The 17,443-nt window shown below is 48.5% G+C and overlaps 1 protein-coding gene across 1 annotated transcript in view; it reads left to right on the top strand.

Annotated features, from left to right (window-relative positions):
* UTP20 (UTP20 small subunit processome component) overlaps positions 1-17,443 on the top strand; it is a 74,942-nt gene that overhangs the window by 45,661 nt on the left and 11,838 nt on the right. Inside the window, exons 36-50 of the mRNA XM_068142727.1 lie at positions 1,592-1,747; positions 2,157-2,297; positions 3,912-4,049; positions 6,068-6,207; positions 6,714-6,793; positions 7,601-7,890; positions 8,343-8,482; positions 9,575-9,731; positions 10,501-10,599; positions 11,679-11,846; positions 12,477-12,643; positions 13,379-13,520; positions 13,788-13,904; positions 15,561-15,731; positions 16,689-16,817. Coding sequence (XP_067998828.1) covers positions 1,592-1,747; positions 2,157-2,297; positions 3,912-4,049; positions 6,068-6,207; positions 6,714-6,793; positions 7,601-7,890; positions 8,343-8,482; positions 9,575-9,731; positions 10,501-10,599; positions 11,679-11,846; positions 12,477-12,643; positions 13,379-13,520; positions 13,788-13,904; positions 15,561-15,731; positions 16,689-16,817 — 2,235 coding nt within the window. The remainder of the gene's footprint in view (positions 1-1,591; positions 1,748-2,156; positions 2,298-3,911; positions 4,050-6,067; positions 6,208-6,713; positions 6,794-7,600; positions 7,891-8,342; positions 8,483-9,574; positions 9,732-10,500; positions 10,600-11,678; positions 11,847-12,476; positions 12,644-13,378; positions 13,521-13,787; positions 13,905-15,560; positions 15,732-16,688; positions 16,818-17,443) is intronic.

The raw sequence follows: 17,443 nt of genomic DNA, 5'->3' as shown, positions 1-17,443 counted from the left end.
TTCCAAATTATGCTGATTGGTTGTATTTGGATGCTGTGAAATGCTCAGCAAACATATTTGAGTTGTCTTACAAACACCTGGGGTTGAGTTTTGCCCACTTGCTTTTTCATCTGTGTGTCCAAAAGGGCAAAGACAGTGCAACAGGGTGCCTCAACATAAGAGCAGTGCACCTCTATGTGAGGGAGACCTGGAAATGTTTGGTCAATCTCTACTGGATCAAAGAATCATAGAATCAGCCAGGTTGGAAAAGACTTCAGAGATCATCCAGTCCAACCTATCACCCAGCACCTCACAACTAACTAAACCATGGCTCCAAGTGCCACATCCAATCCCTTTTTGAACACCTCCAGGGATGGTGACTCTACCAACTCCCCAGGCAGCATATTCCAATGGCAAATAACTCTTCCCAGAAAGAACTTTCTCCTCACCTCCAGCCTAAACTTCCCCTGGCACAGCTTGAGACTGTGTCCTCTTGTTCTGGTGCTGGTTGCCTGGGAGAAGAGACCAACCCCCACCTGGCTACAACCTCCCTTCAGGTAGTTGTAGACAGCAAGAAGGTCTCCCCTGAGCCTCCTCTTCTCCAGGATAAAGAACCCCAGCTCCCTCAGCCTCTCCTCACAGGGCTGTGCTCCAGACCCCTCCCCAGCCTCGTTGCCCTTCTCTGGACACATTCAAATATCTCAATGTCCTTCTTAAATTGAGGGGCCCAGAACTGGACACAGGACTTCAGGTGTGGCCTAACCAGTGCTGAGTACAGGGGCACAATGACTTCCCTGCTCCTGCTGGCCACACTGTTCCTGATGCAGGCCAGGATGCCATTGGCCTTCTTGGCTGCCTGGGCACACTGCTGGCTTGTGTTCAGCCTACTGTCAACCAGTACCCCCAGGTCCCTTTCTGCCTGGTGTATTACAGTCTTGAAAGACTGCTTTTTGGTTTGTTGCCACTGGTAAATCTAAACTGACTTTTCCTGGTTGAAAGAGTGGGCATTAATTCCCTAGAAGTTCTAGCCATGTAGTTCTAGTCTAGTCTAGCTAGTGAAGGGCCTTCCACACAAGTCTTATGAGAAACAACTGAGGATTGTTTAGTCTTCAGAAGAGGAGGCTGAAGGGGAGACTTCAACATCCTCTACAACTACCTCAAAGGAGTTTGGAATGAGGTGGGGTTTGGTCTCTTCTCAAATGCAACAAGTGATGGGGCAAGAGGAATTGGGCTCAGATTGTGCCAGTGGAGGTTCAGGTTGGATATTAGGAAAAATATCTTCACAGAAATAGTTAACAGCCATTGGAACAGGCTGCCCAGGGAGGTGGGAGAGTCACCATCCCTGGAGTTACTGGAAAGGTGTGTGGGTATGGTGCTGAGGGATGTGGTAGTAGCTTAGCAGTAGTGGGGGCATTGTAAGCTCCAGGCAAGCAGTTGGAGTTGATGGTCTCAAAAGTCTTTTTCAACCTCAGCAGTTCTATGATTCTGAATTCCTGAGCATCCAGTAGGAGAGGCCTTGCTATGTTGTCTTCAGTGGTACTGTTCAGTTCAGTCTTCTGGAGAGAAAAAGATGTATCCATACTCATGTGGTGCAATTTCTTCATCCACTCAGCTAGGGGACATGGCTCTTAGTGACAATGCAAACCTTTGCTTGACCGCTTTGATCCACCGACTGGCAGAAATCGACCACACGGAAGATGACTACAAGGAGCTAATCCAGCACACTCTCCTGGAGTCTGTGAGAAGAGGACTGAAGAGTAAGACTGAGGTAAGGTGGTGCTGTCTGATTACATATCTCCATCTGTCTTCAGGACTCCAGAGCATATGAAACAATGTGTGGATGAGTTCGCTGAATCCCCTGTAACTTAAGCTTATCCTTCTGTGTCCTAAACTTATCCACTGGAAACTTACCCTTCATTTGAAGTCTTATAAGAGTCTAAAAAGTTACAGAACTCAGATGTCCTGCATTTATTTGCCATTTTTCAGCTTTTCTTAGTTACAGCTCATTCTTTGGAGGGGAGACTTTCATTTGAGCAGCCCAATACACAGGAGTACTTGCTGCTACCAAAGATAGGTCTTGATGGCCTGAAACACTTAAATGACAGTGCTGCTGTTCTGAGGAGTGTGTAGCAGCCACTCTGAGCAGTACCTTAACATCCACTGCTTGCTGTTTGCAGAGCATCCAGCAGGACTACACATCATTGCTTTCCTGCCTCATTCAAACATTCCCAGCAAACCCAGAATTCCAGGATTTGGTTCAGCTGACCAACCGCCACGACCCCGACATGGACTTCTTTGAGAACATGAAGCACATGCAGGTAAAAGGCCACAACAGGCATTCTCTGGCTTGTCCTCTCTCTGCCTGGCAAAGCAGAAACATTTTACTGAGAGGTAGTGTTTTCCAAAGCATCTCTGCTCTGTCTTTCCAGGGAAATTGAAGGTGTGTCATTAGATGTTGTTAACCGAGCAGGGATGTGGGCATCACACGTGGGGGACTGGCAATCAAGTCACCTTTCTGTCTAGGCATTTCTTGGGTTCATGACTGGGTTTTACCTTTTTCTTATTTACCTGAAAGAACTGCTGTCATTTTGGATAGGATAGGATAGGAGATAGGATAGGGGATAGGATAGGATAGGAGATAGGATAGGATTAACCAGGTTGGAAAAGACCTCAGAGCTCATCAAGTCCAACCTGTCTCCCAACACCATCTAATCAACTGAACCACAGCACTAAGTGTCTCATCCAGTCTCTTCTTAAACACCTCCAGGGATGGTGACTCCACCACCTCCCTGGGCAGCACATTCCAATGGCCAATCTCTCTTTCTGGGAAGAATTTCTTCCTAACATCCAGCCTAAACCTCCCCTGGTGCAGCTTGAGGCTGTGTTTTCTTGTTCTGTTGGTGGCTACCCCAGAGAAGAGACCTGGAGGAGTTTAAAAAACATTAGGATGAGATGCCTAGGGACATGGTCTAACAATTGTGTACAGGGAGATGTTAGGGTGGACTCCATGATCTTAAGGTCTTTTCCAGCCAGGCCATTCTGTAATTTTCATTCCCAGATCTTTGTAACACAAAGATTGGACAAGACCTGGTCCCCTGGCTTCTCTGGCAGTGTAGAAACACAGTGTTTCTCCTGCTTGCAGAGATGCAGTCAGAGTCTTTCTACATCAGCAGTGATTTAGACATGTAGGGTCTAATTTTTTTCCTTATACTTTTCTCAGTCCTTCTCATCTTTTGTATATTATTTCCCTTGCTTGATACCTGCAGATGGCACAGTCTTGTGTTTGTGAGTTCACAGTGAAGTGTCCCATTGAGCAGAGAGATTTCTGGAGGCAAGGGAAAGAGCATTTCCACTCCTTGGAAATGACCTTAGTGTGGTCATAGAGCACAGCCCTATGAGGAGAGGCTGAGGCAGCTGGGATTGTTTAGCCTGGAGAAGAAGAGGCTCAGGGGAGACCTTCTTGCTCTCTACAACTACCTGAAGGGAGGTTGTAGCCAGGTGGGGGTTGGTCTCTTCTCCCAGGCTACCAGCACCAGAACAAGAGGACACAGACTCAAGCTGCACCAGGGGAAGTTTAGGCCGGAGCTGGGGAGAGAGTTCTTCCCAGAGAGAGATGTTAGCCATTGGAATGTGCTGCCCAGGGAGGTGGTGGAGTCACCATCCCTGGAGGTGCTTGAGAGGGGACTGGACGTGGCACTTGGTGCCATGGTTTAGTTGGTCATGAGGTGTTGGGTGACAGGTTGGACTTGATGACCTCTGAGGTGTTTTCTAACCTTATTGATTCAATGATTCTGTGATTCATATGGCTTATGTCATTACTTATAACTGAGGTGTTTTCAGAACTGCTGCATGTATGTTGCCTCAAGCTGGCTGTGACTCCAGCAGCACCTCACTCACTCACTCACTCTCTCTCTCTCTCATGTTTGGCTCAGATCCACAGGAGGGCCCGAGCTCTGAGGAAACTGGCTAAGCAGCTCACTGAGAAGAAGCTTCTGCTCTCCTCGAAATCCCTGCAGAACTACATCATGCCTTATGCCACTACTGCAATTTTTGATGACAAAATGCTCAAGGTAGGCTTGCAAATGGAATGCATCCACTTGGATATTTTCATCTTTCTTGTGTGCTATTCCCCTTGTAAAGACTACCCACTGTTAAAGGCTGGCAGTGAGTGTTCCCCTTTCAGACAAGAGTGCTGTGCTTGTTTAGGTGGCAGAAAAAAGGAAGGTGCAGATACAGTCTGGGCCAAATCCTATAGTGTCTAAGCTTGTCCTGTTCCTCAGAGGTGGAACTCAGCTATTTGGGGATTGAAGGTTGGTTTTGGTTTGGGTTTTTTTCACTTGGGGTTGTGCAGATACAGCCTGGGCCCATTTCTACATCTGCTAAACCTGTCCTGATTCTCAAAGGTGGAACTCCTAACTATTTGGGGCTTGGGGTTTGGTTTGTTACCTGTTTGGTCCTGTTACCTGTTTGGCACCAGAATGGGTGGTGGGGAACACAGGCTGTGCCTAGTAAAATTGAGGTGGGAGTAAATGCTGTTTTCCTTTGGGGGAGCTGCAGGTTCCTCTGAAATCATTAGCAGCTTTGTAGTTAAAGCTTGAAGGCTGGCATTCTGTTAGTCACTTGCCATACATGTTATTGAAAGTACCTGCAGTGAAATTACTTGGAGTGACAATGTGGATAGGCTTCCTGCTTGTGTCATGGGAAAATGAGGCTTCACACTTCTGCACCTCCCTGCACACCCTCAGGAGAACAGTAGAGCTGCTTACATCAGACCAAGCAAAGCTCTCATTCACTTCCTGTCAGAAGTACTCTTCTGCAGCTGAAACAACTACAGGCACAGGACACAGCACCAGCAGCCACAGACTGTGCTCATCACTAGAGCAACTGCAATCCCCCTTTGTCCAGTAGAGGGTAAACTGCATTGAGTGAAACCTTGACGAAGGAACAAATACATTATCTTTCAGATCAGAACTGGGGTAGTGATGTGTTTTTCTGTCTGATCAGCATAGCCCAACAATCTGCCATGTGTCTGTGGTTAGATCATAGAATCAATAAGGTTGGAAAGGACCTCAGAGATCATCAAGTCCAACCTATCACCCAGCACCTCATGACTGACTAAACCATGGCTTCAAGTGCCACATCAAATCCTTTATTTGAGCACCTCCAGTGATGGTGACTCCACCACCTCCCTGGACAGCACATTCCAATGGCCAATAATTCCTTCTGTGAAGAACTTTCTCCTCACCTCGAGTCTAAACTTCCCCTGGCACAGCTTGAGACTGTGTCCTCTTGTTCTGGTGGTGGTTTCCTGGGAGAAGAGGCAAACCCTCAGCTGGCTACAACCTCCCTTCATGTAGTTGTAGACAGCAAGAAGGTCTCCCCTGAGCAGCCTCTTCTCCAGGCTAAACAACCCCAGCTCCCCCAGCCTCTCCTCACAGGGCTGTGCTCGAGCCCTCTCCCCAGCCTTGTTCTCAATGTCCTTCTTAAACTGAGAGGCCCAGAACTGGACACAGGACTGAAGGTGTGGGCTAACCAGTGCTGAGTCCAGGGGCAGAATGCCTTCCCTGCTCCTGCTGGCCACACTCTTTCTGATACAGGCCAGGATGCCATTTGCCTTCTTGGCCACCTGGGCACACTGCTGGCTCATGTTCAGATACCTGGACTGGTTTTAGTTCTTCACACCACCCCTGCAGGTGTCCGGGAAATGTGTGGACATAGCGCTTCGGGACGTGGTTTAGTGGCTGTGGTTGCCTTAAGTCAAAGGTTGGACTCAATGATCTTAGAGGTCTTTCCCAACTCAAACAATTCTGTGATCCTTAGTGAGCCCATAGATTTAGGCACATGAGAAAAGTGCAATACCTGTGTGCAGAAGTATTTGGAGGCAGTAGGTCTGGAGGTGTGCTGTGGTTGTTTTGAGTTTATTCTTTTGTTTACCTGGTGATCAGGAGAAGATCTCAAAAGAGCTGAATACCAAGCATCCCCACAAGACAGACATTACTTCTGGCTCTTGTTGCTTGGAATAAAGTGAGCTTCAGACACATGTTCATCCTGAATGCTAACAGCACCTGAATTTCTGTCTTTTGGGCAGCATGAAAATATGGTAACAGCCTCGGTTGAAGTCGTTGGAGCTGTCTGCCAGCACCTCTCGTGGTCAGCATACTTGTACCACTTGAAGCACTTCATCCATGTCCTGCAAACAGGACAGATCAGCCCAAAGCTGGGAGTCAGGTAGGTACTGTGAGCAGTGCTGCTCTAGGCTCCTCCAAAGACTGCTAAGGCAGAATTCAGTGTCTGAAGGGGCGTCCTGTGGATTTTAGCCTTTCCCTGTGATGCAGCATTGCTGACTAGAGGAGGGCTTTGGCAAGTGAAAGTGGGTATGGCTTTGCAGCCTGCAATTATGAAGAAGTAAGGTCATTACCTTCTCACACTGTGCCTCACTGAGTGCATTCCAGCATTAGCAGCTTCTGCTTCTGTCAGGCTGTCCCTCCTCCATTGCTCCAGCGCTGCTGCCTGGGAAGTTTCACAGTGAGTGAGGTCACAGAATGCAGCTAGCTGAAAAGCAACCAGTCTTTGTTTCCTGAGTTGTTAGTTCAGGATAAAGCTCCTCATGCTGCAGTAGCACTGAGCCTGGAGTTTTCTAAAGAGTGCTTTTATGATTTTTCTGTGGTGCTGGTCTATCCAGCCTCTCCTTTCTGTGCACAGGGCTGATCTCTTCTCATGTTTTCCTTCTGCAGCTTGTTAGAGACAGTGCTGGAAGCCTTTCACTTTGACCATGAAACACTTGAAAAGCAGCTTGTGACCCTTGACAACCAAGGTGAGCTTTCTGCTCCTAAGTGTAGCAGCACTACCTCCTAACTGCTCCAAGTGCAGCTCATCAAAATGTTGTCTCTTGCTCTGGAGGCCAGCTACTCCCAGCTTTTTAAAGTGTGCCTGCTGGAAGCTGGTTTGACTCACCTCCTCAGGAGCAATGCAGACTATGCTTCTGTGTGTGGACAAAGTGAGGAGAGATGGAATCATCTCCATATTACTTCTCTATCCAAGCCCTCCATAAGTCAAAACAGCTTGGGCTGGGTATATGCACACTGAGGAAGCTCTCCAGGGTCTGCACCCACCCACATGGCTGCTGACACACCTGAAGTTTTTGGTCTTTGATGTTGACTACTCCTGGTTATCTGCAGCCTGAGCAGGGTGCTGTATGTCCTTGCTTTGCTTCCACTGCCATTTCATTGGAAGAAGTGATGCTTTTTTGACTTCTTCACCATTGTGGCTTTTGGTGTGTTCTGAGGAAGGAGGAGGACATCTCACAACTGTTTGTCAGTACCTTCTACCTTCTCAAATGTACCTGAATGCAGCTCTCTGAGGTTCACTGACCTTTGGTAAGCTATCAGTGGAGTTCAGCCAAAAAGTAACTTAGTCTTTGCTGTAAGCCTAGCCCTGGGAGGCAATTATCTGAAACTAGCATGCCCAAACTTCTTAACCCAGTAAAACAGCTCTGCTGCTTACTGATTGTTTGCTGCCACTGATGCTAGGTCCAGAACAAAGCCATCACAAGTGTCTCTTTTTAAGGGTTTGGTTTTTGGGGCCTCCTGTATGTAGCTCTGCTTGTGATGGTTCCTTGCAGAAACTGCTGCCATGGACCTTGAGCCAGTGGTGGAGGCTGAAGAGGCTATGGAACTGGAGCAGGGTGAAGGGGAAGAGGAAGTGGTTGAGGCAAAGAAAGAGAAGGACGTTTCTGAGGAGCCAGCAGCACCTGACCAAGCAGCTGAGACAGCTGAGGATGTTAAGGAAGTGACCAAACCTGTTTCTTTCTTACCCCGAAACAAAGAGGAGTTGGAGTGTCTGATCAAGCACATTCAGGACACAGTTACAGTCAACATCCTGCCTAAACTGCACAGGTGTATTGTTGCAAAGGTGAGCAGTTGGCATTGGTGATTTGCAGGGCTGTGCTGCTGCTGGAGAGGTTGGGGTGCTACTTCAGAGCCCGTGAAAATGCAGAGAGAGCACGTGAAAGAGGCCTCATCCCCTTTGTTTTTTCATGGAGGTTACTGGCAGCCCCTCTGGTCAGCCTGAGTTTGGTGTCTGCTTCACTGCTGAGAGCTGCCTTGAACCACCCAAGTGAAACAGTTCCCTTTGTGCAGCTTGTTGGAAAGTTCTCAGCCACTTGCTAGCACCCAACTTAGCTTGTGTGTTTAAAACACAGGGTTTCATCTCACCTGTCCTTTAGCTGTCTGGGCTTTTCCTTGTAGCCTGCAGAGGAGAGCAGCTTGGGTTTGGGGCCTCTTCTAGGACTTGATGAGGAAAAGCAGAATTTCTTGATGTATACTGAAAGTGCATTGTGTCTGTTCTATTCTATTCTTACAAAGGTTAAAAGAGATGAGGAGCACAAGCTTGTGAAATCCAACGTTGTGAATGATGATGAGGTAGTTCGTATTCCATTGGCTTTTGCGATGGTTAGGATGATGCAGTGTCTTCCCCAGGAAGTGATGGAAGCCAACCTGCCAAGGTAAATCCCTTCATTGTTCCTTAAATGCTGTGCATTGTGCTGGGAATGACTGCAGGCACCCTTCTTAAGCTCTGGTTAAATACAAGGCTAAATCTGAGCGGGGGCATCCTAACAGTCCTTAAATACTTCTGTTTGGAAACTCCTTCTCCTAGTGACATTCCCTTCTGCCAGCATTTGACTTACCATAGAATTGTTTCAGTTGGAAAAGACTTCTGAGATCATCCAGTCCAACCTTCGACATAGAATAGAATAGAACAGAACAGAACAGGTTGGAAGAGACCTTCAAATCACCATGGCCATTAAATCATGTCCCAAAGGGACTTGTGTAAAGCTAAGTTTGAAAGGAACACAGTAAACCCTTAAGCAAGAGCTGAGCTGTGAAGCAAGGTGCAGCCCACTTTCCCCTCCGGATGTTAGGAAGAGATTCTTCACAGAAAGAGAGATTGGCCATTGGCATGTGCTGCCCAGGGAGGTGGCAGAGTCACCATCACTGGAAGTGTTTAAGGGGAGACTGGATGAGGCACTTGGTGCCATGGGTTAGTTGATTAGATGGTGCTGGGTGATAGGTTGGACTTGATGATCCTGAAGGTCTTTTCTGTATTCTATATAGAATCATAGAATCAATAAGGTTAGAAAAGACCTCAAAGATCAAAAAGTCCAACCTGTCACCCAAGACCTCATGACTGCTAAACCATGGCACCAAGTGCCACATCCAATCCCTTTATGAACACCTCCAATGATGGGGACTCCACCACCTCCCTGGGCAGCACATTCCAATGGCTAACAACTCTCTCTGTGAAGAACTTTCTCCTCACCTCGAGCCTAAACTTCCCCTGGTGCAGCTTGAGTCTGTGTGCTCTTGTTCTGGTGGTGGTTGCCTGGGACAAGAGACCAAGCCCCACCTGGCTACAAGCTCCCTTCAGGCAGTTATACAACATCTTGAAGGACAGTAGGTGTGTGCACAGCGATAAATACTTCCTGTGAGCATAGCTCTGGTTGTGAAGCAGCCTGCAGCAGCTGCCTCCATAGCTAGCAAGGTAGTCAGTTTGCTCTGTCCAGGGGTGAGCTTCAGCTGTCTCTTTCTGTTCTCAGCATCCTGCTGAAGGTCTGCACCTTCCTGAGGAACAGGTTCCAGGAGATCCGCGACATTGCCCGCAGCACCCTCACTAAAATCATGGAAGTGTTGGGAGTGCACTACCTTCTGTACATCTTGAAAGAGATGCAGTCCACTCTTGTCCATGGGTACCAGGTAATCCTGGGGTTCTCCTTTTCTGCTCTCTGTAGCTTGCAGGGTTTCAATGAGTTAGGAGGAGAACCTGAACTGGAATCGTTTCGTCTTGCTGGAATAGCTGGGGGTAACACACCTAAAATACTGCTGCTGGTGCCCAGGTCAGTCTTGGTTATGCCAAGTGTCAAATGAGGCTCTGTACCCAAAGAACTTCAAGAGTCTAAGCAGAGGAGCAGAAAGCATCTCAGTTTCCTAGTGAATTATTGAGGTGTGGAGGTGAAGGATGAATTCCTGGCTCCAGTAAGGTTAGTGGGAAGTCTTTCCAGTAAGGTCTCTAGGACCAAGCATTGTCTGAGGTGAGTTGCCACAGAGATTGCATAGTCCTGCTTCCTTGATCCACAGCCAAAGGCTCCAGCTGTTAATTTGGCTTTGCACATGGGTTGGGGTTAGGAATAGTTTTCTATTAGCCCAGTGGAGCAGCATGAGCTCATAGCTGCTGCAGCAGCAAAAGCACCAATTAGCACAGCCTAAAAACACTGGTGGGAGCACTGGGGAAAAAAAGAGGAGATTCCTGCCCTCCTGTGGAGGGACAGGGGTCCTCTCCCTTGCTGCCAGTGCATGGCTTCTCATCCTCCCAGAGACTTTTTTGCTTTAATTATTTCTCCTATAACAAGAGCTCAAGTGCAGTGTGTGAGTTGTCACGTCTCTGCTGTGGGACTCAACCCATCCAGTGTCCTTCAAGAGGTCTGTGCAGGAGTTTGAAAACATGATCCCTTCTCTTTTTCTCCAGCTCCATGTGCTGACTTTCACTGTGAACCTGTTGCTGAAGGGCCTTGCTTCCAGGCTCAGTGCTGGTGACTTGGACCCCTGCTTAGATATTCTGATTGAGGTAAAAATTGTTCAAGATTGAAGCAAAGAGCATCCTAAAGTGCCTGGGGCAGGGTCTAGGAGGAGGTTTTGTATAGATGGTCTCAGATTTGGTGGCAAACAGTACTGCAAAGGAAGGAGATAAGGACCCAGCAGTGCACTCATGCAGCCCAAAGGCAAATCCAGTCCTGGGCTGCCTTGAGAAGAGTGTGGCCAGCAAGGCAGGAGAGGTGATTCTGCCCCTTTACTCTGCTCCTGTGGGACCCCACCTGCAATACTGTGCCCAGTTGTGGTGTAACCATCATCCTAAGGACACAGAGCTTGTGGAGCAAGTCCAGAGGAGGACCACAGAGATGATCCAAGGGCTGGAGCACCTCTGCTATGAAGATAGGCTGAAGGAGCTGGGGTTGTTCAGCGTAGAGAAGAGAAGACTCTGGGGGAACCTTCTAGCTGCCTTTCAATATCTGAAAGGATCCTACAAGAAGGCTGGAGAGGGACTTTTTATGATGGTGTCCAGCAATAGGATAAGGGGGAATGGTTTTAAGCTGAGGAAGGGTTGATTTAGACTGGATCTTAGGAAGAAGCTCTTCAGTACAAGGGTGATGAGACTCTGGGATGGGTTGCCCATGGAGGTTGTGGATGCCTCATCGTGGGGGTGTTCAAGGCCAGGCTGGATGAGGCCTTGAGCAGCCTTCCCTGCCCTGGTGGGGAGGTTGGAGTAGATCATCTCTAAGGTCCCTTCCAAGCTAAGCCATTTTAGGATTCCATTTTCTATGGAGTCATCAGCAGACTCCTTGTAGAGTAAGCAAAGTATCTCTGGGACTGCATCCTAAGCCCTGCATTCAGCCCAGCAGTCCCACTCCTTGTATCACAAGACCACAGAGGGGTTTGAGAGCAGCATCCTTATCTGATGTGCTCAGCTTGGGGTGGGTTTTGCTGGCAAAGGAAAAGCAGACAATGGTTTATGGGAAACCCAGGGAACTGGGGGGTTCTGTGAGATAGATATGGATATATATAAACAGTATTATTCTGCCACTGCTGGGGGAATCTGGCTGTGCTTTTCTGCTCCTCTCAGTCATTTCTCTTCCCCAATTTCCCAAGGTTTTCAACCAGGAGTTGTTTGGGAATATAGCTGAAGAGAAGGAGGTGAAGGGGATCGTCTCCAAGGTCATGGAAGCACGCAAGAACAAGAGCTATGATTCCTATGAAATTCTTGGGAAGTTCATAGGAAAGGGCCAGGTGATGAAACTTATTCTGCCACTGAAAGAGGTAAGAAAGGTCAGCCAGAGTCCTCCTTAACTCTGAATTCAGAGTGGTCTAAAAGAAACTGGCTACTGTGGAACTACCAACATAATCCTGCTTTAGCTTCCCATTGTGCTCTTGGAAAGCACTGGGCACCCACCTCATGAGACTTTTGATGCAGGTGTTCTGGGGAGTTTGCAATCCCTACCAGAGAAAGTATGCCACTAGGAGTTCTCCATGCCCTCTCCCTCTCTTGTTTCCTCTGGAGCTCCAAAGTGCTGCAAGGCTGCTCTGTGGTTTGATCACTTGTGTGTGAGGGAGTTGTCGCCAGAATGTGTCCAGAGTCTGTCCACAGGCAATAATTGCCTTGTCAGAGGGGCAGGCTTTGTGGAGTAGAGTGCAAGCTCATGCAGAAATGGAGCCTCGGGTTGCTCATGACCTCTGGAGTGTCCTGGTGCTGATGAGTGAGCTGGCTGGAGGCTGAGGGGAGGCTAGGGAGAAAGGGAGCGATGCTGGGGCAGAGCTAAGGCAACGCAATGCTGTTCATGTAGAGAGCTGGGAACTTCTGGGCATGGGAGTTGCTCTGGCTTTTCACATGGGTTTGGTACAGGTAGCCCTCATGTTGCCCTCCTGACTCTTGTGGTTGTGCCTTTGCAGGTTCTGGAGACCACCACAAGCTTGAAGATAGTCCGGAAGGTGCATGAGGCCCTGCGTCACATCATGGCAGGGCTGATCTTCAACTCAGACATGAATGCAGAATCCCTCCTCCTCCTCAGTCATGGTCTCATCAGTGAAAACTTGCCTCTGCTCACTGAGAAGGCCAAGTGAGTTCCAGGATGTTACCCAGATGGTCTGTCATGCTGGTGTATGCACTTAGGGTTTGGATGAAGGGACAAGGGGCAACGTTTAGGGGAAGCTCCAAACTGCTGTACCAGAGGTTTGGGGGCTTGGATGTTTTCATGGGGTCAGGAACAAGAGAAACTGTGTGCTGTCACTTGATCATAGAATCAATAAGGTTGGAAAAGACCTCAGAGATCCTCAAGCCCAACCTATTACCCAGCACCTCATGACAGCTAAAGCATGGCTTCAAGTGCCACATCCAGTCCCTTTTTGAACAGGGATGGTGACTCCACACTCCACCACCTCCCTGGGCAGCACATTCCAGTGGCAAATAACTTTCTATGAAGAACTTTCTCCTCACCTCGAGTTTAAACTTCCCCTGGCACAGCTTGAGACTGTGTCCTCTTGTTCTGGTGCTGGTTGCCTGGGAGAAGAGACCAACTCCCTCCTGGCTACAACCTCCTTTCAGGTAGTTGTAGAGGGCAATAAGGTCTCCCCTGAGCATCCTCTTCTCCAGGCTAAACAATACCAGCTCCCTCAGCCTCTAGTGCTTGTGCTCAAGACCTCTCCCCAGCCTCATTGCCCTTCTCTGGACATGTTCAGGTGTCTCAGTATCCTTGCAGCTGAGCACAGTCCAGCTCTCTTTACTCCCAGCAGCAAGCTTGTTGGGGAGAGAGTTGAAAGCTGAGTGTTCTCTGTTGTCCTGCACTGCTTTTCAGGAAGAAAGTTGTCCCTCCTCCAGATCCTCGACTGCAGCCAGAGAGCTGCCTGCTGCTGCAGCCCACTCCCACCAGAGGGGGGCAGAAAGCGCGTGTCAGCAGCAGGACCAACACCTACATCTTGGTGGATTCAGGGCTTCGGGTAAGGATCTCCTCAGACACAAAGGTCTGCAGTCAAAATTTGTGTTAAGGGTGTTCCAAAGGAAGGACTCCTTTGGTGCCTCCCTTCCACAGGGAACGGCTCCAGTGGTGCCTCTGAGAGAGAGATGAGTAGTGCTCAGCCTGTTGCAGATGTTTGTATGGCATGCATCCTAAATTCTCCTATAAACTGAAATGATGTGGGGCTTTACTTGACTTGCTTGAGTCCCAGCCTGACTTTGAGATGTGTGTCCTCTCTTTTCTATGCCAGTTGCTGCACATGAGCCTGAAGAGGTCCAAAGTAAATTCTTCTGAGGAGCAAGCTTTGGAAATGTTAGACCCTTTTGTTCAGCTGCTTATAGACTGCCTGAAATCTATGGATGTCAAGGTACAGTTCTGAGCTAGAATCTCTCTCTTCTGTCTGTTCTGCTAAGAAAAGTCCTGCCCACAAATGTCAGCCTGCAGTTGATGTCCAAGAGAAGAGAAAGCTGCCCAGGTTCCAACCCCAGTTTTGTAGGTGTGCAGATTATGTTATATGAGGACATGTTATCCCAAAGGGGAGGGAAGATTGTAGCTGATGGAGGACTGAATGCTCTGCCCTTAGAGCTGCAGGTTCAAGTATGGAAGATTCTCCTGAACCATGTTCATACAGGGCTTGGGGAGACCTTGCAGCAGCCTTTCAGCACTTGGAGGCCCTATAAGAAAGATGGGGAGAGTATGTTTTTTAGCAGAGCCTGTTGCAATAGGACAAGGGGTGATGGTTTGAAACTGAAGGACTAGATGTAAGGAAGTGGTGAAACACTGAAGCAGGTTGCCCAGAGAGGTGGTGGATGCCCAGTCCCTGGAAACACTCAAGGGCTGTTTGGTCAGGGTTCTGAGATAGAATCATAGAATTGTTAGGGTTGGAAGGGACCTCAAAGATCATCCTGTTCTAACCCCCCTGCCATGGGCAGCAACACCTCACACTAGATCAGGTTGCTCACAGCCACATCCAGCCTGGCCTTAAAAACCTCCAGGGATGAGGCTTCCACCACCTCCCTGGGCAACCTGTGCCAGTGTCTCACCACCCTCATGGGGAAGAACTTCTTCCTAACATCCAATCTGAATCTCCCCATTTCTAGTTTTGCTCCATTTTCCCCAGTCCTGTCACTCCCTGACACCCTAAAAGGTCCCTCCCCAGCTTTCTTGTAGCCCCCTTCAGATACTGGAAGCCCACAATTAGGTCTCCTGGGAGCCTTCTCTTCTCCAGACTGAACAGCCCCAACTCTCTCAGTCTGTCCTCATAGCAGAGCAGCTCCAGCCCTCTGCTCAGCCTCATGGCCCTTCTCTGGACATGTTCCAGTGTGTCCACATCCTTCCTGTATAATTAAAGATGTCCCTCCTCACTGCAGGGGATTTGAACTAGATGGGCTTCAAAGGTCTCTTCCAGCTGAAAGCATTCTATGACTCTCTGACTTGACAGGCTTCTGTCTGTGAGGAGGCTCATGAGGTCCTGTGAGTGGGAGCAGTGTTGTCACAACTGTTGTTTCTTTTGCTCCAACTTGAATGTCTTTATTCCTAGCACCATAGGCAGCCCCTTCTTTTGGGGCAGCTTTGGGTTTGAGGGAGCCTGGGAGGGAATATGTTAAACCCTGAGTTTCCCAGCAGTGGAAAGCATGCTTCATAAACTATCAGGTGCCTGGAGTAGGGCTTTCAGGTGACCTGGGCTTTTGGCAGAGCAGCTTCCATGCCTGCAAGGCACCTCTGCTTCAGAAAGATTTCCTGCCATCTGCTGAATCAACATTTTGCTTGTGTCTGCACCCAGTAAAATCAAAGACAGAAGATGAGGGAGTGGCAAGTGATGGTTTTAGAACATGTTTGTAGAGTTTAGAACATGCTTTTAGGATGTGTTTAGAGAAACTCTTTGTGTTCCATTAGAATGGTTTGAAAGAGGTTGGTTCTGTTAGCTCACTGCCTTTTACCAGCTGCACATAGCCTGACTGTGAGAAAAGTGTTCTCTCTCTGTCACTGCATCCATGTGCTGTCCTTTGGCTCTTCCCTGCAGGTGATAACTGGTGCTCTGCAATGCTTGGTATGGATCTTAAAGTTCCCATTGCCTTCTGTCAGTACAAACCTGGAGTCACTGATCAAGCAGCTTTTCCTCTTGCTGAAGGAATTTGCCAAGACAGGAATAGCCAAAGGCCAGAACTTCCACCTGGTTGTGAGCTGTTTCAAGGTGAGTCAGACCCAGCTCTGCTCTTTTCTGCTGTAGGATTAACTTTGTGGCATGAGATTCTTCCAACTGCTGATCCTTCCTGCAGCTGTCCTTAGAGAAGATAGTTTGGAGGAGGCAGCAAGGGAAATTTGGCCTTGCTGATTCTTTCCCAAGTGCAAACTTAGAGAAAGTTACCCTCCCAAAATGCAGAGCTTGAATCTGAACCCAAAGCAGTGTTTCTGTAGAAGCATATTTGCCATCTTTATGTCTTCTTTTGAGAGGCATCAGTTTTTTACTTCAATAGCTCCCTCTTAATAAGATTCCTTGGAGTAAACCCTGCCAGCTGAAGTGGGACAGGAGAAAAGGACAATTAACAGTGGTAATAATTATAGTATGCAATGTCTTCCTGTAGAGGTCTTCCAGATATGTTGCTGAATTAATTACAACTTCCTGACTACAAGGAAAAGTTAGTCAGTCATGCTGTGTGCCAGTGCTGGAAGAACTTTGCCCTCTTCCTGGCTGTGTTCCTGCATCATAGCGAATTCATGGTTGTGAGCACCCCCACTTATTTCAAGGGCTAGTCCCAATTTGTGCATTTGCTGATGTTCAGTTTTTGCCTCAAAGCTGGCAGCTGAAAGCAAAATGTGATGAGAGCAGTGTGAGCTTGCATGCTCCAGAGCAGTGCTTTGTCTTTCCAAACCTGAGTGCCACAAAGAGAGTCAGACCTGGGTGTGGGTTTGGATTTTCTGGCACTGGGGTGGCTTTAGGCTATGTTTGCTAACTGTAAATATCTGTATATTACTGTAAATCCTGTAGATGTTGTAGATATTCACTGCATTCCATTGTAGAGTGTAGGTTTTGCTTGTGGATACAGCTTCATTTGCTTCTAACTGAGTTGGTCTGGCTTAAAAGTTAACTCTGGGGGGAAACTTGGACCCAGCAGAGGCACTCCTGACGGTGAGCGGTTTGGTCTTGCAGTGTGTGACGATCCTGGTGAAGAATGTGAAGAGTCACATAACAAGCAAGCAGCTCCAGGTGCTGCTGGGGTTTGCTGAAGAAGACATCTATGATTCATCACGCCAGGCCACTGCCTTTGGCCTCCTCAAGGTACTTGTGTGCAGCAGGTGTGTCGCAGGATGGCAGGGTGGGAGGGGTTGGAAGGCACCTCTGGAGATCATCAGGTCCAACCCCCCTGCCAGGGAAGGACCAGGAATGCACCCAGAGGGGTCTGGAAAGTCTCCAGAGAAGAAGACTCCACAACCTCTCTGGGGAGCCTGCTCCAGTGCTCTGTGACCCTCACAGTGAAGAAGTTCCTCCTCGTGTTGAGGTGGAACCTCCTGTGCTGTAGTTTATATCCATTGCCCCTTGTCCTTTCACAGGGAGCAAGTGAGCAGAGCCTGTCCCCTCCCTCTGACCCCCAGCCCTCAGATATTTGTAGACATTTCTTAAATCCCCTCTCAGTCTTCTCTTCTCCAGACTGAAAAGCCCCAAGGCTCTCAGCCTCTCCCCATAAGGCAGTGCTCCAATCCCTTAATCATCCTTGTAGCCCTTCATTGGACTCTCTCAAGTAGATCTCCATCCCTTTTGAACCAGGGAGCCCAGAACTGGATGCAATACTCCAGATATGGTCTCACCAGGGCCGAGTAGAGGGGCAGGAGAACCTCCCTGGATCTGCTGGACACACTCTTCTGAATGCACCCCAGGATCCCATTGGCCTTCTTGGCCACCAGGGC

Source organism: Melanerpes formicivorus, unplaced genomic scaffold, assembly GCF_026170545.1.
Source record: "Melanerpes formicivorus ecotype bairdi unplaced genomic scaffold, bMelFor1.0.p_v2 SCAF_8, whole genome shotgun sequence".
Classification (NCBI taxonomy): Eukaryota; Metazoa; Chordata; class Aves; order Piciformes; family Picidae; genus Melanerpes; species Melanerpes formicivorus.
This window is presented reverse-complemented; position numbering and strand designations above follow the sequence as displayed.